The 22,584-nt window shown below is 36.0% G+C and overlaps 2 protein-coding genes across 2 annotated transcripts; both read left to right on the forward strand.

Moving 5' to 3' along the window:
- The first annotated feature begins 1,589 nt into the window (after positions 1 to 1,589).
- LOC111512777 (mitochondrial amidoxime-reducing component 1) lies at positions 1,590 to 22,217 on the forward strand. The gene is made up of 5 exons (XM_074169862.1): positions 1,590 to 1,881; positions 11,710 to 11,889; positions 12,384 to 12,579; positions 15,414 to 15,700; positions 20,836 to 22,217. The coding sequence occupies exons 1-5, from the start codon at positions 1,619 to 1,621 to the stop codon at positions 20,948 to 20,950; spliced, it is 1,041 nt and encodes a 346-aa protein (XP_074025963.1). The 5' UTR covers positions 1,590 to 1,618; the 3' UTR covers positions 20,951 to 22,217.
- LOC141480084 (uncharacterized) lies at positions 7,268 to 8,852 on the forward strand. The gene is made up of 2 exons (XM_074169860.1): positions 7,268 to 8,598; positions 8,648 to 8,852. Exon 1 carries the CDS (start codon positions 7,270 to 7,272, stop codon positions 7,894 to 7,896), a length of 627 nt encoding a protein of 208 aa, XP_074025961.1. The 5' UTR covers positions 7,268 to 7,269; the 3' UTR covers positions 7,897 to 8,598; positions 8,648 to 8,852.
- Positions 22,218 to 22,584: the final 367 nt, after the last annotated feature.

Below are 22,584 nucleotides of genomic sequence, written 5' to 3' on the forward strand. Positions count from 1 at the left end.
CAAAAAATCAAAAATTGAACTATTAACACGAGATGAAATAAAAAATTATTAACAAGAAATGAAAATTAAAAATTGAAAGATTCCAAGCCAAGTTACTTCACGACGTTTCGATTGTTAGTATCCACAATCGTCTTCGGGTGATAACTGACCTTGAAAATATTGTTCAGTTTAAGTTGAGAAGCGGAAGGACTACTCAAATTCGCACAGTATGTTGTTCCACAATACATAATTCTTAAGAAGTAAAAATTACGCAAGAATACAATTTCAATTCAAAACCATAGCTCTTATAATGCTAGTCATGTTCAAGGAAAGTCTATCGAAATTGACGAATTCCATGTCAATCTCAATAATATCATATAATATGTCTTTCCTAACAAATTTATTAGATATAGTTTTTGTTGCGCCATCTCTAGAATGAATCATGAACAAGCTAATGATTCTTGAAATGTTCAGTTCTAATTATTAGTTTGACTATTCAATAAGAGGTGGCACGACAACGTAGACGGAAATAATGTCTTAAATTCCAATATACATTTTTGAAAAAGTTTTTAAATATTTAACATCTCAATCTGAATAATCCTAAACGAAAAAATCCAGCAAGTTTGCCTGTAGAAATAAAAATTTTGAAAGAATATTGGATGTCTCAAATCAAAACCAAAGATTTGGATAATTTTAGGCATGTTGTCGGTAGCCAGGCGGTTCAACGTGGGTGCTTTGTTTACTCACTTGAATTGACTGCCGTGTTGGTCGGTGACTCAAACCCTAGCCTGAACGATCGATTTTCACTTGCTATCGTCCAACCCGTGTCAGGAATCACACGTTAAAAGGTAAGACCCCGTTAGTCCTTAGCTCGTACAAGTTTCGACTTCTGACGGTTGTCGTTCGTAGGGGTGCGACAGCTGGTTAACGGAAAAACATTTTAAACAGACAGATGTTCTAGGAATGCAAATTATTCGAAATTGAAATTGGCGAATTCTATAATGTCAATCGTGATGATATCGGAGTATAAAGATAATTTACTATGATGATATTCAATATTAAGAAAATGATAATATCTGTCCCCAATATTTCTAAATAATTTATTAGATATAGTTTAAGTTGCGACATCTCCAGGAGATAAAATGAACATACTGTTGAAATGTTCAGTACAGAATAATGAATTTGACTATTTATTGATAGATGGCGCAACGACTCAGAAAATATGAAGTTGTAATTTCGATTATATTTTTTTTTTAACATTTTGAAATAGGTATGTAAAATTCCGATCCAAATAAACTTAAAAAAAACGCGGAAAGTTTGTCAAATCTTTTAGGCACAGATGTTTTCTTTCTATTAGAACTAATAATTACATATCAGACATCCGTCTCAATTTTAATTTCTCTAAAATATAGGAATTTTAGGAAGTGGGAAGGGTTCATTCGGTGAAATGTGTAGTTCCAGGACTTCTTATGTACCAATACATATTTTAGGTCCAGCTGGAGTAATTTTTCCGAACAGACATAAAAAAAATAAAAGGTTCAAAACAAATCATGATCATTGCTACTCTCATCACGACCTTGAAACGATATCACTAATTATCACATTACTGTTGTCATTGAACAAGTTCAGTTTGACGAAAATGGTGCAAAGAGTAAGTTCTCAGTCAGCTATAATTATTGCTGCTGGTGTGACAGCAGCCTTTACAATTTTGGGAACGTACTTTTACCAGAAACGTAAACGGTCCAAAGTCCCTGCAGAATGGACACCAGTGGGAAAAGTGAAAAAAATGGCTATTTTTCCAATGAAAAGTGGCAGAAGAATGGAAGTCCAGCAAGCGGAATGTACGAAACGAGGTCTCATGGAATGCGAAAAAAGCGACAAAACTTTTAGATTGCGTGACAGGTATAGGTACTTCCATCAATACAAATCTAAATTGATTTTTATGGTCAAATTGTAAATATGCTGACTCTTTTGGTTACATACTTCCCGTACTTGCTAAGATGAATTGTATTATAAAAATAAGTATTCTAGCTTTTTCCATAATCCATAGTTATTGCAAATATCTATGTTTAGTGCAGGGATTTATAAAGAAAAACTCATTTCTATGTAATTTAATGTTCGGAGGATTGAGTAACTTCTTCAGATATTTTTTTTTGTATCGATTTTCATTCTAAAAAACCATTTGCTTACAATTCAGTTACATATTTATCCAAAGGTTTTTCCAAAAAATTATTCTCTACCAATAATTCTTCTCTTCATGAATGCAACTTCTCTAGGATCAGAGTAACTACATTGGATATGAAGTTATATATTTGATTGTTTAAACTGTCATTTTTATGGATTCATTCTTGTCAGTACCAAATACCCAGAATGTATAAAAAAGTTTTAGTAAATGGTCAACACCAATATATACCTACCTACTAGTGAAAATAATTGGTTTTCTCCCAAGAATTTGCATATCAATATTGAAAACAATCCTTCGAAATGACCCGAAAATAGTTTTAATCAAAAAATCTGATTCAAAACTCTACATGCCGTTTAGAAACTTGAAGAATTTTCATGGCCTGCTGAGATATTTGGGAAAAACGAGAATTTGACAATATCAATTTTATTTTTTTATGACTTTATTTGAAAAGATATCAAAAAACGAATAACACTTTTTCATTGCCACTTTCAAGGTACTACACGATGGTATTTTAAGTTATTATATCCGACGTTTCGTTTTCAAAAAACCATCAACAACTTTATTTTTTTAAATAGCCCGAAAAAAAAGTACACCCTGTATCTGATTCCATTTTTTATTACGATTCATTCTTGTCAGTACCAAATACCCAGAATGTATAAAAAAGTTTTAGTAAATGGTCAACACCAATATATACCTACCTACAAGTGAAAATAATTGGTTTTCTCCCAAGAATTTGCATATCAATATTGAAAACAATCCTTCGAAATGACCCGAAAATAGTTTTAATCAAAAAATCTGATTCAAAACTCTTTTCCAAAAAATGAAAATAATCTTATGATCCGTAAATAACAAAAAAACAATCCTTTTCAAAACATTCAGTATACATTATTTTCATTTACACAAGCTGTTAACCTCGCTGTGTTCATCAGTTATATCTACATTCGTAAATCGCCATCTTCGCTATCCGAAGATGGGGACCTGAAAGATAGAACAAACTTACCGATACGAGTAATCATGGAATTACTAGGATGCTGTGTACGAAACTGCTACTTCCAACTGAAGGACGAATTTTTTACGCAAGATGAGGGACTGCCAATGGGATCGCCACTTTCACCGATTATAGCTAATATATATATGGAGTGGTTTGAAACTCTGCCCATTGAAGAAGCCCCGAGTCTGGTTGAGACAACACCTTCATAATATGGAACCATGGGAATGCAGAACTAGACATTTTCCTGAAGCACATCAACAATGTAAGTCCTTCCATCACTTTCACAATGGAAAAGGAAGTCCACAACGAATTGCCTTTCTTAGACGTATTGGTGAAGAGGGCCGACACTAAATGGGAAATATCGGTATATCGAAAACCCACTCATACAGGACAATATCTGAACCAGAAATCCAACCACCATCAATCGACTAAGAGAGGAATCATCAAGACTCTATTAGACCGTGCTTTCGAGCTCTGTAATACAAAGGAAGGTCTCGAAAAAGAAATAGGCATCATCAAAAATGACCTTCAACGGAATGGTTACTCCAGAGTGATGGTAGAACAGGCTTTAGCTAGAAGCAGCAAGAGCTCCACAAGGAAGGGAAGCCGCCACAACCAGTACTTGTACTTCCCTACATCAGAGGATTACCGGAAAGGATAAGAAGGATTGGGTCCAAGTATAACATCAGGACCTGCTTCAGATCTGGGAACACTATCAGTAGCAGCCTCACAAAAACCAGGCCACCAAACGCGGACTGCGATTCCAAAAATTGCATTAATCGGATACCCTGCGAGTGCGGAGAATCATACATCGGTGAAACTAAGAGGCTATTGAAGGTTAGCATTGCTGAGCACAAGAAACACACACAGCGAGGAGAAACCAGCAAATCAGGAATAGCAGAGCATGTTTGGACTCATCAACATAATATCAAATGGGCTCAAGCTGAAATCATCCACAAAGAGGAACACTGGCTTAGAAGAAAATTCAAGGAAGCCGCGTATATGTTGTCCAACAACGCATTTAGTCAAGCTAGTGTAGAGATACGTAACATATGGAAACCTCTTAACAAGCGAAAAACGACCAACTCCCGTCAAACGGTAGTCTCCCGCTGAAACCAATGAAGCAGAAAGAGGAAAGAGGAGATAGGTGAAAACACCCGAATGACAGATCTCGGAGGAATAAGTCCAGTTATCACCTGAAGACAATTGTGGATATTAACAATCGAAGCGTCGTGACGTAACTTGGTTTGGAATCTTTTAATTTTTACTTTTATTTTTAATTTTTGTTAATAATATTTTTTAATTTTCAGCTTTTATTAATATTTCAATTTTTTATTTTCTGGTTGTAGCTTGTATATTATTTCTTGTATCATTCAAAATGATATTCGGGAAGGATCCATCGCTTCACACAACGAAGTTTCAGGTTATTTCGTTTCTAAAAAACACAACACGTGTTTCACTATACAAAAAGGTCTTCAATGAGATGCGTATCGCGGTTTTTTGAACTGTTTTTAACATTTTGTTCACTTTTCCCAAAATCATGTTAAAAGTTGTCCTTTTCACCTTGGTGCAAAAATTATTTTTTGCGAATAGATCTATGTAAATAGTCTCCAACCCTCTTTTTATTGTATATTAAAGATCTATGTAAATAGTCTCCAACCCTCTTTTTATTGTATATTAACGACTTATTGGAAAAAACCAAGAATCCAATATATTGCTTTGCTGACGACAGGACACTTGTCTCGTCATTCCATTTGGATTCCAGGACATCGGCTGCAGATGCACATCTTCTCGGTAGCTGGAGGTTGCATATATTAATGGGGATCTATCTAGAGGTGATTTCAAATTGGGGTGAAAGTAACCAGGTTCAATTCAATGCCAAGAAAACGTAGGCATCAGTTTTCTCCAAAAAGATAAATGTCTCCGAACCGGATATGATAATGGCAGGACAGACAATTCCGTTTTCTGCTTCGATAAGTTTGTTGGAGATTAAAATAGACACCAATATATCTTGGCATAATCATGTCGCTGTGGAATTGCAAAAAGGTTGCTTCCTAAAAGCTTGGAACACTGTTCCGAATCAAAAAACTGTACACACCTCAGCAACTGTTGATGCTTTATAAAGCTCAAATCAGACCTTCTTTGTAGTATCGTTCTCATGTATGGAGCTCAGTTCCTAAGCATACCATGAAGCTGCTGGATTCCATCCAGAAAAGAGCCATCCGCCAGTATACCTCGAACTTGACCATTTGAGATTTTTGAGATTCAAATATAACGTGAATCGCTACTTTCGCACAGGCACCGGTCTTAGAGCGCCTTCAGGATTTTCGTGTAATGCTTGTGTTATGTCTTAAAAAAAAGGAATATAATCACGGTTATTATAAAAATTGATGCTCCGTCGGCCAAAGCAGTGATCCATGAACTCAGACAAACATTTATTTCGAAATATATAATTTGCTGTTGATTGGGAATCATACCAAACATATTCTGACTCACTGATTTAGTTTTATATTTCAATAATAAATCGTTTTGGATAATTTTAGATTATACTCCATATTACTGAACCGAAATAAGACTTCCAATGTATTAGATTACACTTGAAATATTATTTAATTGTTTAATAGTTTCACTAAATGCTGATGGATAGATTTTATACCATCACCGAAAAATAGTATCTATTTTTGTATTAAATGTTGCATTCCCTGTTAATCATCATCATTGTCATTCTCTTTTATCTTGTTCACAATTCACTAATCATCCTGGCAGATTTAGTGATCTGTTAAAATCTGTTGAATCAGTTTTTCCGTAAACAGCTGTCGTACTCTTACGAACGACATCTCTTGAACGTTGAACCTTGCGCGAGCTAAAGATTAACGAGATCTAACCAGTTGGCGTGTGATCTCTAACACGTGTTGGACGATAGGCAGTGAAAATCGTTCATCTAGTCTCTTGGCTCGAACCACCGGTCCATATAGCGGTCGATCGAATGAGAGGAACAAACTACTCACGCCAACCCAACCGACAACCGTTCATAGTATATTTTTCCTTATTTCTGCATTTCTGTTTTCATTGTTTCATTTTTAGTGGTTTCGAACCCTTTTCTATATCACCCCAATATTGTGTTCTCGGTCTTTATCGACTTTTTCATTGGATTTTCAGCCATATTTTTGCTCTTTTAATCGTCTTCAATGAAGGACTCATAATAATAATAATAATAATATCAATAATAATAATAATAATTTATTGGAGCTATTCGTTCCCCACCCTCAGGCTCATACAAGCTAATAAGCCTGATGTAGTCCTTCTCGACCACCAGACCAAAACGATATTTGTCGTGGAGTTTTCAGCTCCTGGCGAGACGAATATCGTCAGAAAAGAGGAGGAAAAACGGATAAAATATCGAGATTTTCTCTTCGAACTCCGCAGACTCTATCCAGATCACTCTGTCAAGATGGTCGTTCTGATTGTTGGAGTCCTTGGTGGAATGATGTCTTCTCTACTCTCGAATCTCAAAATCATACCGGCTTGCCGCACTAAGGCAGAAATCTTAGCCGCACAGATGCAGAAGGCTGTCATTCTTGGCTCACTGCGTTTGCTCAGGGCACATGATTCTCGGACCCAATGATCACTTACCCCACGGTGTGGGGTTGGTTGATTATGCTGGCGCGCCCTCCCGAATGTATCGGGGCTTCGGGGGATAGGGCCTGACCAGCGCACACTACGGTGGAAAAAAAAATATATAATAATGATAATAATAAAAAATAAGCAAGGATGGCCACTAACACCCTTGGCCTTTGGTGAGTTGCGACACCACTTACCCGAGCAACTGGTGCAAAACCGGACCGGCAGCCCAGGCGCACCCGGGAAGGAGAACTCTATTCTCCCTCCGGTGCCGGCCGTGGGTCCACAGGGCTAACCACCCGGTGGACTCAACACTTGGTTCCCAATAATCAAGGAAGAGGCCCCCACAATCGACCCGCTCGGAGGGGTCAGAGGCAAGGTGGTGGGGCCCATAACGATGATTTGCCTACCGACGACAACCCTGGCAACGACAACGGACGCTTTGAGTGGACGCATGAGCTGAGAGATTAGTGAGCCCGCGCGAAGAGGGTACATGGCGAGATTGCATGTTCTGTGGTGTGAAACACATCCGGAGCATGCCGCCTTTTCCGCCCAAAATCTTAGGGATTACGTATCCTATCTTCGGCGGCAGGGCTATATAGCTCCTCCCCAGTCTGCTAACAAAGTGGTAGAAGTGGCAGTTCTACCACCCGTTGGCACGGCTGGAGAGGAGACTCGCACCATACCACCAATGGAGACGACAATCAGAACACGCAGGGCGCTCCACAGAATTAGGCCCCTGAAGCCACAAGAACTGGCTTGTTTGGATGTGGAGGTTCATAGTGTTCTAACAGAAGAGGCTGACATCTGGCAAATCAACACCGCCGTGTATAACGTCGTCCAATCGCTTTCCGAATCGGAAGGACAAAATCCCGGCCTTGCGGTTCGGAAGATTGAACGGCGTGTACACAAGATGGAGGCTAAGATCACGTCGGCGAGACAACAAGCGTCTCGTATCCAATGTGTGATGGACTACAGGGCGGCCAATAGGCCTTTCACGCCCGCAGTGCGGCGAATAGCCGCCAATTTACGACGTATCCATCACACTCTAAGCCAAGGCGTGCTGTTGACCACCAAACAGCATTGCCTTGATAGGATACGAATGCTAGTGGCATTCTAGTTCACTAGTCACTAGTGAGGCGAGCGAGAAGTATCGCGGAAAATCTTAGGTTCCGCGAGAAACCTTCTCGCTTATTCCAAGAGCCTCCATGTGTTGTGGATAATCCGCCGACTGCTGATAAGGTGGAATCCTTCTGGAAGGATATCTATGAACACCCGCAGCCACTCAACTCAGACACTCCAGCCCTAGCGCAGTTCGAAGCTTTCAACAGAGAGCTTCGACAGCCTGAGCTCAATGAACTGCGCAACCCGATAACCCCGGATGACGTTCGAAGAGCCCTTGTTGGTTCCAAGAACTTTGCTGCTCCAGGCCCAGATGGGCTGAACACTTATTGGTGGAAAAAACTACCAAGTACCCACCGCCATCTGGCCAGAGTTTTCAACTTATGGCTGGACGGAGAGCAGCCGATTCCGGATTGGTTTGTCGAGGGGCGGACCGTTCTCATCCCCAAAAACGTAGATTTGTCAATTCCTAAGAATTACAGACCGATAACATGCTTGAATTCGTGTTATAAGTTGTTTTCAAGCATCTTATACACACGAATATTCACCGCAGTTGACCGAGTGTTCGAACGGATATATGAGCAGAGAGGGTCGAAAAGAGGAGTCGCTGGATGTAAAGAGAACCTGCTCATCGATAGATGTGTAACGCAGGACTCGATACAATATAAGCGTAACCTCTCTATGGCCTGGATCGATTACCGTAAGGCATTTGATACAATTTCGCATGAGCTCATCTTGCATTTGCTCAGATGCCTTGCGGTACCCGACAACATAGTGACATGCATTGAACAACTGATACCATTTTGGTGAACTCGCTTCACCATAACATCTGGTCAAGCAAGAGTCCAAAAGGTGGACAATGAGGCCAATAGCCAGAAACACGTGTCCGCGGTTTGCCTCCATATTTCTTGAGTGTCATGTTCACGAATTTCCTCCTTTTGATTTATATCATACACACTCAATAATATCTATATCCTTGTATATATATATATATATATATATATATATATATATATATATATATATATATATATATATATATGTGTGTATATGTGTGTATGTATGTATATATGTGTATACCCATTATTCATTAGACATAAGATTTCTGCAGATATTGAAATGTATGTATACTCAAGTTTATATATACTATTATAATATAAATCAATCAGGAATAATTTTAATTAATATATATTTATTCTACACTCAGTTTTATATTTTATATTTTCATGACTGTCTCTATTGTAATTCCACATACAAGTATGTATGATACTTCTGTGGATATCATTATGTTTATTCATTTTTATACCCAACTCTTATATTATTGTAGTATCAACTTTTGTAAATTTGAAGTTGTTAGTTTTTCATGCCACTCGTTATATTCTTGTTTTTTAGGCACTTTCATTTTTTCTGCCCTCACTCTAATTATATACAGTTCACATTTCGTCACTTCAATTTCTAGTTCGTTATTTGCTTTGGTTTTCGTTTTCCCCATTGTTACTATTTTGTTTGCATATGGATGTTGTAAGCAATATGTTTTTTGTTTCGTTTCGAACAATTAATGATTTATCCAATAATTTAATGTCTTCTACTAATAAATGGCACAGCTCTTCACGCCGGCAGGCTCCATATATTTCGAAAATAGTAGCAACTTTTATCATAAAATATTTGGCGCCTCATTTATAAATCTCTGGACTTGTTCAAACGTAAGAGTTTTTGATTTTTTGGGCCTATAACTTAGATTTTTCGCTTTAAGAATGCTATTACGTTGAAATGGAGATTCAAATGATCCCGCGAATCTTCGTCCGATCTCTCTCATTCCAAAACTTGTGAAAATACGTCTGACAGTTTTCATACAATACCACAATATTTTAAGCGAAAGCTAGTTTGGTTTTCAAAGCAATCAGAATACGCAAGTTGCCATCTTTTCGTTTCTTTATGATATTTAGTTTAATTCTGGTAGTGTAGCAGCTATGGTCTTTTGTGATCTTTTTATGGCGTTTGATTGCATTGCTAAGAAAAATTCACCAATACGGCTGCAAGAAATGACGCTCAAATGGTTTGAATCTTACCTTTCAGGAAGGAATCAAATGGTAAGAACAACGGGACTTTCAGAAAAAAAAAAAAGGAAATTTTGTGTGGTGTTCCACAAGGATCGGTTTTGGGACCAATATTATTGTTATTATTATAAGTCAATGACATTGCAAATTGGAGCATTTCTGGATATTTCACTCGTTTCGCTGATGACACGACGATATTGTTGAACAAAAAAAACTCAAATGATTTATACAACGCAATATCTACTGATATCGCTAAAACAAACATTTTATCATTTAGATGTGCTCTTGATGACCTGTCTAGGTATTCACATTGACAACAAGCTCAAATTTATTGAGCATATTAAACAACTCAAAAGTAATATGTGCTCTGGATGTTATGCAGTGAGAGTAACTTCAATAAATTTGGGAATCAAAACTGCCAGAACGATGTATTGAGCCCTCGTTGAATCCCACCTACGTTATGGAATACCGTTTTGGGCAGTATATGCAATTCATCAGCACTTCTGTCTGTATTAGTATTGCAGAAACGGGCTATCAGGTATATGTGTAAGATTAAACCTCGTGATTCATGCAGACACAAATTCGCTGAGCAAAAGATTTTAAAAGTGATTGCTTTGTTTATTTTGGAAACGGTTTGCCTCATCAACAAAAATATGTCCCTATTTGAGGCTTCATGCCATTCTTATAGCATATATAATGTTTAGAATAAGAGTAAAAACATTTTTGGCTGATAGACCGTATTATAATTTGCAAGAGTTCTATAATGATAAATTTACGTGACAAAAGGTGCATATTTGAATTTAGGTTATATAAGATATTTTTTTATGTTCTTGATTGAATAAAATATATATATATATATATATATATATATATATATATATATATATATATATATGTTTTTATATTTATATATTTTTATATTCACTTTCTATATTTCTTCACTTACATTTGTATGTATTTTTCACAAGCTTTGTCCAGAAGATTTATTCTTAATGACAATAAAGTATAGTATTATTATTATTGAATAGTTGCTTGTATTAACACCATTTTTAACGAGCGCACTCCACTTTATCATTGAAAACTTGCTCCACAAAGTTGACGAGTTCCATATTTTTGATTTCTCTTCTAGATAGGCTAAGAATATGGTTTCGCAAAAATTTTCTTCGATGTTTTCAAGTCTACACCAGCTAAGAAAATTAGAATACGCGATGACGTACTGCTGAGCCGATTTTTTTGGTAACAATTCAGTTGAAGCTCTTTTTGCCCTCTCAGTATTTTTCTTCAATATGCAAGACATTTAAACACCAGCAAAAACTTCAAATGTGACTTTAAATAAAACACGTGAGCTGTAAAAAATACTGTTTGATGTTAACCAGGTGATTCGGCGTCACCTGACTCGGCCACTTCACAGCAAATGCGATAACATGAAAATAGTTAACTGACGAGATATGTCAAAAATGTGTTTTTATAAAAATATTAAATTTATCTATTTCATTATGAAAACAGGACAGTTGTACAAAAAACTGTTCGTGAATTTTTCACTCTCAAAATAAAATCTTTCTTTTAACACTCATATCACAAATAGTTATTACTTTGCATTAGTAAATGTTTTATCATAAATCATTACTCACCACAGAACTTCTATTGTAATGGGAAATTTTCCAGACAGATTATTGTTCTTAAATTGATGAAGAAAATAAATCAGTTGTTCGTTTCCAATTCAATCTACCCACAATTGAAAGTTTTTTTTCCAGAGCCTTTGTGGTATACCAAGAAAAAACAATGGAATCCAAGACTGGTAGAAATCACAACAAAATGGTCCTAGTTGAAGTAAAAGCTCTTGATGAAAGTAGTGTTGTTTTCGAGGCACCTGGTATAATGAGTTTAACTTTACAAGTTCCCTGCAGATCCAAAAATTCGGAGGTTTTCGTCAAGTGAGTAGTTTTTTCAGTCAAGGATTTTTAAACTACACAATATAGTTAATCTCCCGATGACACCAACTTGGTAGGTTGAACTGATGATTGGTTTAGATAAACTGTTGAAATTAAATGAACATCAAAACTATATGTTTACAAAAATATCTATACAATTATATTTTTTTCCTAGATTTCAATGCAGACTATTTTCTCGACAGTAAAGTACCAGAACGTACGGTACTAGTTTTTGAATATAAATAGGGACATGATTTGAAAAATGAATGTCAATTTCTTATTGTCAAAGAAAACAATTCTTTCTAAATACACTCTAATATTATCAATATTTTCATTTTCTCATTATCACTAATCTCAACGCCCATTGATAAAAAAGCATATTTGTTTTTCAAGCGAAATTATTTTTAATAAATCATACGTGATATATTATTTATTTTCATCTTTCTGTGCGATATATTCATTATTGAAATCATGCATAACAATCTTTCGTTTTGAAGATTTTTTCTAGACGAACCAGTTTTCATGATTGATTGTGGAGCAGAAGCAGCCAAGTGGATATCCAACTATCTTTTACAAGAAGACTTCGGGTTGAGATTGGGTTATAATGACGGCAGTCATCAACGGGTTTTGATACCAAAATTTTTGAAAGAGCTGAATGATTATAACCACAGGGGTATCAGCAGGAACTCTGCAGTAGGTATGATTCACCTAAAAAACAAAAATTTTCAGCTTATATATATATATATATATATATATATATATATATATATATATATATATATATATATATATATATAAAGCTGAAAAATATATATATATATATATATATATATATATATATATATATATATATATATATATATATATATATATATTTCATTATTAAATTTTACAAAAAGGATTTGAAGCTTCATATCTTCTATTAATTATCTGCGAGCGCTTTCGACAGTTGGTAGTACTGTCATCTTCTAGGCATTCCTCAAACTACTTCGCACTTCAGCATGATTAATATCTACCATTCTATGGTTGGAAGTCAGCTTCTGGAGGTTATATTCACTTCTCATCTGTTCATTTGTTATATTTGACTCTACTGACTGTAGTGTACTCGTATGCCTAACTTATACCTAACTGAAGAGAGGTGTGTATGCGTCGCGGATTAATGTCTGTGAGTGTATGTGTTTGTGGAGTTTTATACTCATACTTTATATATAGTTATCGTAGCCGCCAGACAGTGACCCTTGGAGGTGGTTTCTAGTTTTGCTTCATCGGCCTCATGTGCTTGTACCTCTCGCGGAATCTAGGGTGGTCCCTGTCCAATGCATCGTGTAGATCACGCAGCGATGGATGTGTCCAATTACGTTCGAAGATATTTTGATGTGGTTACTCAGGGTGACATCCTGGTAGGTATAACGGTTGAGTATGTATCTAGGAGCCTTCACAGACATCCGAAACAGACCTTCATAAACCTTCGGATCTGGACCTTGTTGAAGTTGTTCCCTGGCTTGAGCATGTCCGCCGTATACACCAAAAAGAGTTACGGTGAAAGAACTGCGCCTTGTGGGACTTCCGTTTTGTGGAGTCGCCTGTCGCCTCTGCATTTACATCGTCAGTCATCTAGAACCGTGGATATCACATTCATAGAATCGAAGGGAGACCCAAACCACGGATATCTATAATACACGAGAATCTTCAAAGAGCCGAGCTTCAATATCGACCGACGATCAAAATACGCCTTTCAGTTTTCTCTACAGCTTTCATGGCAAGGCAAATATTTGAAAAAAAACACGAACAAAGCTATCAAGTGTTGAATCACGAATGATTTGATTTGGGATTTGCGTTCGGAGGGCGATGTGAAGTATTGGCTTTGCAACGGTTAGGTTAGGTCAAAAGTGAGTGAGTCTATTTGACCCTCCACCGCAACCCGCAAAGGTGTATTGTGGCTCACACCTATTGAAACTCGACCAAATGAACCCAGCTTCTTGACGAAGCCGATAAGTTTATATGGGCAGTGATCTTTCAGGTTCTACCAAACTCTGTCCGCAGCGGGGCAGGCACAAAGTATATTCTCTGCTGTTTCATCATTTTCCAAAAAGAGGCGACAGACACTGTCTTCCGACAGTCCGATATGATGATTCAGACGACAGTAACCTGCGAGAAGTACTGTTAGACATCGTGGTTCATCAGAGGTCATTCCCAGAATACTGTGACTTCCAGTGTCAACCAGCAGTCCAGTGTACTCTGCATTAGATTGAATTTTGCATTTGGCGATGTGCACGCGATGTGCACTAGTCAATATGCAGTCCATTTAGCCTTTCTTTCCAGAAAAACGTGGATAGGAAGTAGATCTAGAAGGGGCTACATGGCCACTGACGGTGTGGTACTGGTCCCATAACAGATAGCCATATAAGACTGTCTCTGTAAGCCAGAGAGCTTCGCCTGGATCGTTTTCTGTAAAGCCTTCGACCACCAGGCAATTGCTCCATAAGTGATCATTAGTCAGACAATCATCACATATATCCAATGGATTTTTTCGGGACCTCAACCGCAAATCTTTCGGAATGTCTCTTGGGACAATCTGTATTTGTGTAAAACTTTTTCCAAGTGAGCGTTTCAGGTGAGTTTCTATCAAGGACAATTCCAAGATATTTCACTTCCGTTCCAAATGGAATGACCTCACCATTGAGGGAAAGTGGCGTTAAATCGTCCAATTTTCTCCTCCTGGTGAAGAGGATTAGCACAGTTTTGGTGGGGTTGACAGACATCTGCTCCCTCAGGTACCAACTGTGAACAACGTCCATCGTGCTTTAGAGGATATTACAAGCTACCCTTCCCGACGCGGTCCTTGCCAATATGAAAAGGTCATCTGCATAAGCTTGCAGATCTACTTGTCTTCTAAGAAGGGCATCAAGCAGACTATCCATCGGAAGCGACCACAGAAGGGGAGAGTACCTCACCTTGAGAGCAGCCCTGGTGACGGACTGATTTTGGAAATTAATATTCGTGACGGGTCTTTTGTTGATTCTATAGATGGTGTCTTGGATAGAGGTTTACGGTTACTTATTCTCATATATTTTTATTGAGAGGTTTTTGGTGCTGTTTTTCTCTGAGTTGATAGCTTTTATTTTCTGTGTATTTATAATGAATAGTAACCAATCTGTGGTTTGTTGGCTACTACAAAATAGTCTTTTGTGGAAAAATCATGTCTTTTCTAAATTTTCGCATTTTTCGAATTCTTAATTTGATGTCCTCATAAGGAGACCATTTTCCACTCAAATTTCCATTATTATTATTTTCGTCTTCTATTTCTTCCATTTGAGAACATCCTTCTCTGTGTTTTTGGCTACTTGCAGACCGTTTCCTCAATGTGACCTTATTTTTTCTATTTCTAGGTCCACTGCCTCTTTTTATTTCTTTTGGAGAAATTTCAATTATTATTTTGAAATAATGCTCTTATAATTGCTTCTATTCGTAACATTATCATTGGCCCTTGGTGAGTTCAATGATCAGTTAGATACATCAAATTTTAGGGTTTGAATTCTGACCTAACGGCGGTCATGATGATGACTCAGGCTTCTGTGGATGACGTCAATAGAAGGATGTTCAGCCCACACGTTCCTGCAGAAAGTTATCGTCCCAATCTTCTCATGGACGACCCAAATCTTGAACCTTTCGAAGAAGATAACTGGGAGTGGATAAAAGTTGGGGACGTGATCATGAAAAACGTTTCGGAATGTGGCAGGTGCATCATGACGACTATCGATATGGAAACTGGGATAAGAAGATCTGATAGAGAACCATTGAAAACGATGGAAAAGTAAGATGAAAATATTATATCATTTCTTGATTATACTGATACATGATTTATTCAATTTAACATATACTATTTTCCACTAAAATGTAGTTCAATTTGTAAGTAACAAGTTTCAGTTGTTTGTTTGAACTAATATTAATTTCCAAAAACAAGCACTTTTCCCAATTACTGGAAATATAATATTCTTCTCGATGCGTGTTTCACAAACCATACAGGGTGTTAATTAAGTATGTACCATAAATTTAACAGACGATTTTTTAGGTAATTTCAAGACGAAATGTTCATATAAACATGGGTCCGCAAATCCTTCCTTCTCAAGATACAGGGTGTTAAAATAAAAATAAAAAAAAAGTTATTCGTAAATATCTTAAATATCCTTTACATAATTTTGTTGTGATTTGGCAATGGTATTTATAACATTAAGGAGCTAATTTAACCCGAACGTGATTCAATTTATTAAGTCCAGTGGCGTCTCGAGCGGGATTCTAACGAATATTTTTGACTTAAAAATGTACGCCACTGACTTTTGTGAAATTTTTATTATTTCTTTGGATTGAGCAGTTAGAAATAGAACTTTTTTGTCTGATGAGTTTTTTTCGTATCTTGCTTAGTTTTTGAGAAAATAAGTCGACCTAATTCCATATCCCTGGACCTCACAAGGAATAATATGAGAAATTAAATGTTTCTTTTGGAAATTAATATTTTTACAATTTTTCATTACTAATTATGTAACAATAATAACAAATATTAAATAACATTAACATCTAGACTAACGAATTGCACTAAATTAAGTGTTGGAAATGGCCTCATTTGGCTTTAATACAACCGTCTAGCCGCCGCATCATTGAATTTCGCACTCTTCTGAAAATACCATAAATATTAATCAAGGGTTGCCTTGGAAAACGATTGCAGCATTTAATAAACAACAACTTGACAGTTGTTGTCAACTTTATAAGCTTTTAATGTATAATTGTTATAAAAAGTATGTTACAGGGTGTAACATAAGTACGTTGAAATATTCAAGTGACGTATTCCTGAGACAATTTCAAGAAAAAAAAAGGATATATGAACTTGTGTCCGAAAATGCTTTGTTTCGGAGATAGGGGGTGTTGAAATTGAATTTTTTTGTTCGCTTTTTGAAAATAACTCTTGCAAAAAATAAGTTATTTGAAAGAAATTCGGTACCCAGGGTTTCTTGACGTGGGAAATCATAATTTCGTATTAATTTTCATGTAACATCTAAAGGGCGCAGAGTACGCTGTCATTATTTATTTCAAATTGCCCTAACTTTTTTGACAGTAAACTTTTGATACTTTTCATGAAAAAACCTAATTTCCACGCCTTTTTCAAGTAAAAAAGGTACACCTCCTCAACAACACTGGAGGTGATCGTTTTCGAGATATTTACAATTTTCTATATCGATGCATATTACTTAGCTCCTAGGGCGCTAAGTGAAGTTGCTGAGAACATAAAAAAACTAAGTATGTGGTGGATCTCGTCAAAATAAACAACTTTTTCCTAGAAAATGTTTAACAAAGAATGATGCTAGGTTTTTGCAATTTTGGTTATTTTCATTAAACTTTATACGTAGTATACCCGTACAGACTTCTTCCAAACTGAGCATAATCGAACTGCTTATTCAATCCAAATAAAAAAAAATTGTCTGGTTTAATTATTCAATCAGAAAGTGCTACATTTCGGAAAAGTACTATGTTATTTATTAGGAAAATAAACATATAAAAATTAAACGAAACAACTATTACAACAACTGTTCAAAGTGACGACTCCCTAAGAATTCCGCACCTGTTGAAAAATGTCCGGAGTGTTTCACATCGTTTCGCAGCAAGATATGATGCGATCCCTCAACATTTCCTCGTTTTCAATGGGGCTAGCGTAAACAAGTGATTTTAGGTGTCTCCAAAAGAAAAAATCGACGTGATTGAGGTCCGGTGACCTCGGGGGCCAATGCTCAGTGCCTACTCTTCCTATCCATCGTTGGGGATATGCTACGTCTGAAAAATTTCTTGCTATCACACTAAAATGAGCAGGAGCTCCATCGTGCATAAACCAAGAGTGATTTCGGAGACCAATGGGAACATCTTCCATAAGTTGGGGAAGCTCGTGTTCCAAAAAATGTAGGTAAGCATCTCCATTCAAACGTAAGGGGAGAAAATAGGGCCAAATTAAATAATCCCCAATTCTGCCTACCTATACATTAAAAGAGAAGCTGTCTTGGAAATGAGTTTGCGTTATCGCATGTGGGTTATCTTCCGCCCAGATGTGATTGTTATGGAAGTTCATGATACCATTTCTTGAAAAATTAGCCTCATCTGTGAAGAGGATATTCGTATTTTCTTTGAAGCCATTGAGCAAATTCGATACGTGGTTGGAAATCACGTAGCGTAAGTACCTGGATATGCCGAGTATGATAAGGATATAACTGCTGTTCCTTTAAAATTTTGCAAACCGTCATGTGACTCACATTTAAAGTTTGACTAATTTTTCTTGTACTTGTCTCTGGATGTTCACTAATTTCTTCGAGAACCGCCTCCTCCAATTCTACAGTTCTTGTAATCCGTGGCCGTCCTACTGCAGCTTCCAGATTCGGAAAGTCGCCGGAAAAGATTCGCAAATGTCGCTACACAAGGAGTCACGCGTTGGGGGTACCTTTCCTGATAGATACGTCTGGCCTCGCTTGAATTTCCGTCAACCAAGCCGTATGCAAAAACCATATCAGCCATTTCATAGCCTACTCGATTTAATTAACTCAATTTGCAAGCGGAGAGTGAGAAAAATTATTGAAATCAAATTTGGCTATAAAGTATTATGCATCGATATAGAAAATTGTAAATATCTCGAAAACAATCACCTCTAGCGTTGTTGAGGAGGTGTACCTTTTTTACTTGGAAAAGGTGTGGGAATTAGGTTTATTCATGAAAAGTACCAAAAGTTTACTGTCAAAAAAGTTAGGGCAATTTGAAATAAATAATGACAGCGTACGCAGAGCCCTCTAGATATTATATGAAAATTTATACGAAATTATGATTTCCCACGTCAAAAAAACCCCGGGTACCGAATTTTGTGCAAATAACTTATTTTCTGCAAGAGTTATTTTCAAAAATCGAACAAAAAAAATTCAATTTCAACACCCCGTATCTCTGAAACGAAGCATTGTCGGACACAAGTTCATATATACTTTTTTTCTTAAAATTGTCTCAGGAATACGTCACTTGAATATTTTAACGTACTTATGTATGTCCAAGTGTCCCTGTAACAAAAACTATTGAACATTTGAGAGATCTTCTGAGAATCAATGATGTCAGTGGAGAAGTTATCGAAAACTCATGAGAAATGAGAATAAAAATTTCATGTTTTTATACCACTTGTATTTGTAAGTAACGTTTGTGCAATTTCATCTCACGAGGACATTTTCAATTTGGTCATTTAGTAGGTTACATCCGCAATATTTATGTTTGTGAAATTCCAAGGATTCCAAATAATTGAGTTTTCAACCCTTGCCTGCATAGTGCAAAATTTCCGTATCGATCAGATTCGGGAACTTGTGGTTGCATTCCAAAGAATGTTTTGAAAACATAGAATCATTTTTACTTAGTCTGAAGGACCTTTCACGTTAAGCATTCAGTTTTGAGAAATTTCTGCAACATTTGTTTGAAGGTTATTGACAATATTTCATGGTGAATTTCATTAGTTCGGCCTTCCATTGTGTAATATGATATAATATGATTCAATTTTCAATTTCTTGCTTAATTTTTATTTTCTTGTAATTTCATTTCAGGTAATTGATATTTTCAGTTATTCATTTTTAACTTCAATTTTATTTCTTCTTTCAGGGATTTCAAATCATATCATATATCTTATTAGACAATGGAAGTCCGAACTAATGAAATTCGGCCACAGTGTCCCACATAAACTATTACACTCCGGACACTTAAGCTTATTAAGGCCAGATTTATCCAACTTGTCCACCTTATCTTTGGCATTGAAAATGAAATCAGATAACCTAGCATGTGGCCTGAATGCCACTTCCACATTGTGTTTTCTGAAAATTCCCGCTATTATCTCTGTTTCTTTACCAAATAATTTTGCATTTGATTTCTGATTGTTTGATCTGGGGGTGTATCAATTTGTACGCAAATCAAAGGCTTTGTTTTCTGACTAACTTCTGGATTGTGTCTGCGTTGAAACCATTATTTTGTCCTATCTGTATAATTTTTTCAATTTCTCTATCCAAATTTTTAGCAGACAAAGGTAACGAAAATGCTCTTTGAAACATTGAATTGTAGGCTGCTAATTTATGACTGACAAGAAGGAAAGAATCACTTGGGATTGTATGTCTGTATATAGTCATCGTATGGAAGTAAACACTTGTATACGGTGGTATAGCTCGGTTTTCTGAATACATTTAACTCAAAATTATTATGATTATATATTTAATGGTCAGGTCTGAGAAATAAATCTGTTTCTCTATCTCTGTTTCGAGTGTGAGCTGTATGTTTCTATTGAGATTATTCATGAATGTCATGAATTGGTTCAGCTGTCTTATAGTACCTCTGAAACAGATGAGATAATCGTCTACATATCTGTTCCAAAAATGAATATGTTTTTTACCTAGGTCAGAATTTACTATAGTGGTCTCCAAGTTGTTCATAAATATGTCTGCCAAAAGTGGTTTAAGGGTGCGTCCATTGGTAAACCTGATCTTGTTTATAGAATTGGTTATCAAATTGAAAGTAATTCTGATCTAGGCATGCATCGAATGCTGTCGAAATTTCAAACGAAGTGACATGATCTACTCTGGCTTGATCTATTTGAAATGAGAGACTTACATTTGTTGTACGGTATGTTAGAGAACATACTCTTCACATCGAATGAAACTACAACTGAATTATGTGGCGTGGTTTAGTTACTGACTAAAGTTAGCAAATTTTCAATGCTGTGACTTTGGACGAAATTGGTAGTATTTTTGAACAACTTGTTGAGCCGTATTCCTTGGTTGGTGAAACCGACGCGCGTAATTGTATTTCTGGTGATTGGGAAAAGTTCTTGTTTTGGATTTATTCTACGTCAGAGATTCCAATTTCACCTTTATTGGATATTCATTTGTTTATTTGTTTCAGATATCGTATCAGTAAAGGCCCAGTTAAAGATCCGGTTATGGGTATAATGTTGGAAGTATTCAGAACTGGAAAGATATCTGTAGGCGATACTGTGTACGTTGGAAAAACAGTGTAAAATATTCCTTTAAGTTGAATTAATGCAGTTGGCAGTCCTCAAGTCTTACGCAATGAATTTAAGTTTCAAAAATTCAAAAACTATCATTTTGATAGGCAGCATTGGAACCTCAAACGTAAAATGAATCTGAAAGAAACACTGGTCGTTGTATCTAGATGCGCCTTTCACTAACCAAGTCAGCATCATCAGAAGATGACAAAGACTGTCTTTGTCTTGATCATCTCTTGAAATTGATGACTTGTTTAGTGAAACGCGCGTCGAAAGACGGCTTTTTTGTTCTGGTGTGGAAAAAGTGTTTCTCTGTAGATACTACTATTTTGTCTAATTGATACAATTAATTGTAAAACACATGTCGTCCATTGTTCAAAAAATTGGGAATCATGACTCTTCCATCGATTTTCATTTTTCAGTCACTGGTGGAAGTATACATAAAATTAAGGGCACTCTTTTAACTAACTCCCACTTTCATAATTACGGAACACGTGGTGCTAATCTTATACGACCTGCTGAATTGAATCTACAGAAATCTTCCAAGAATTCCTTAGATGTTAATCTATACAATAAATATCTTGCCAACTACAGTCAAGAACTCATCACAGACGCGTTTTAAAAAGGGCATAAAAAATTTCTCATTGATGAAGGCATTTATAGTATAAATTAATATATGGCTGCTTCCATGGTAATGGCCGGATTTATCTTTTAAGCGAAAGTGCGTGTAATAATATCTTTCAAAATGTATTGTATTCTGTTATACAGTGATGCTTGTAATAATGTATTTGAAAAAAAAAATTGTCCCCCTTTTGGATGCCTTGTGTTTTAGTTTTACTGTAGTGCTAATTTTTTTTTATTTTATTCGATTTTAAATGTTTGACTTATCACCATGTTTGACTCATCACCTGATTTGCTACAAATGTTTGTTACATATATGTAGTCAAATAAACTATCTATCTATCTATCTCATATTGAAAATCAAACAGTAAATTGTGTCAACTAGAATTAATTTGGATTTTCATCAAGTATCAGTCAGATTTTTCCATTTTTCTACTATTTTGTAACATTGATTTCACATATGAATTATTGAAGGAACAACTGGAAAACCGATCATAATTGTTATTTATGAATCGAGTTACTAAATAAATGTCTTTTAGGTATGTAATGTACAAATTGAAATAGCTAATATTCCTTAAAAACCAGTTTTGTAACGTGTTAGGTACATATCCCACATATTTTTTTTATATACCGCTCATGATTATACAATAGAATTGAATCCGTTTTTCATATATTTTTAGATTCTTCATCAACTCTGTTATTCAAGAAGAAAGTATAGCAAGAAGAATGTTAGATAAGGAAAATGCTTCATTAAAAAATCTAAAATTCAAAAAAATGTATTTCCACTTTTTAGCTATGATACTAAAAATCTGTCATTGTGATACTTCAATGACAATCGGGAAGACTTAAAACGTCAGTACAAAAAATATGTTTGTCTAATACCTACTTTCAAACAAATCCTAATTCAAAATTGAAATGAGTTGCTTCGGCATCTATGTATTAGAGGTTTCAATTCGTTTTAGAAAATTCTAAAAACCTCTTTGAATAACTAACCAAGCTTAACTTAATTTAGTTTGACTATTTTC

Source organism: Leptinotarsa decemlineata, unplaced genomic scaffold (assembly GCF_025532065.1).
Source record: "Leptinotarsa decemlineata unplaced genomic scaffold, Ldec_3_MD MMD2_P_RNA_scaffold_6, whole genome shotgun sequence".
Classification (NCBI taxonomy): domain Eukaryota; kingdom Metazoa; phylum Arthropoda; class Insecta; order Coleoptera; family Chrysomelidae; genus Leptinotarsa; species Leptinotarsa decemlineata.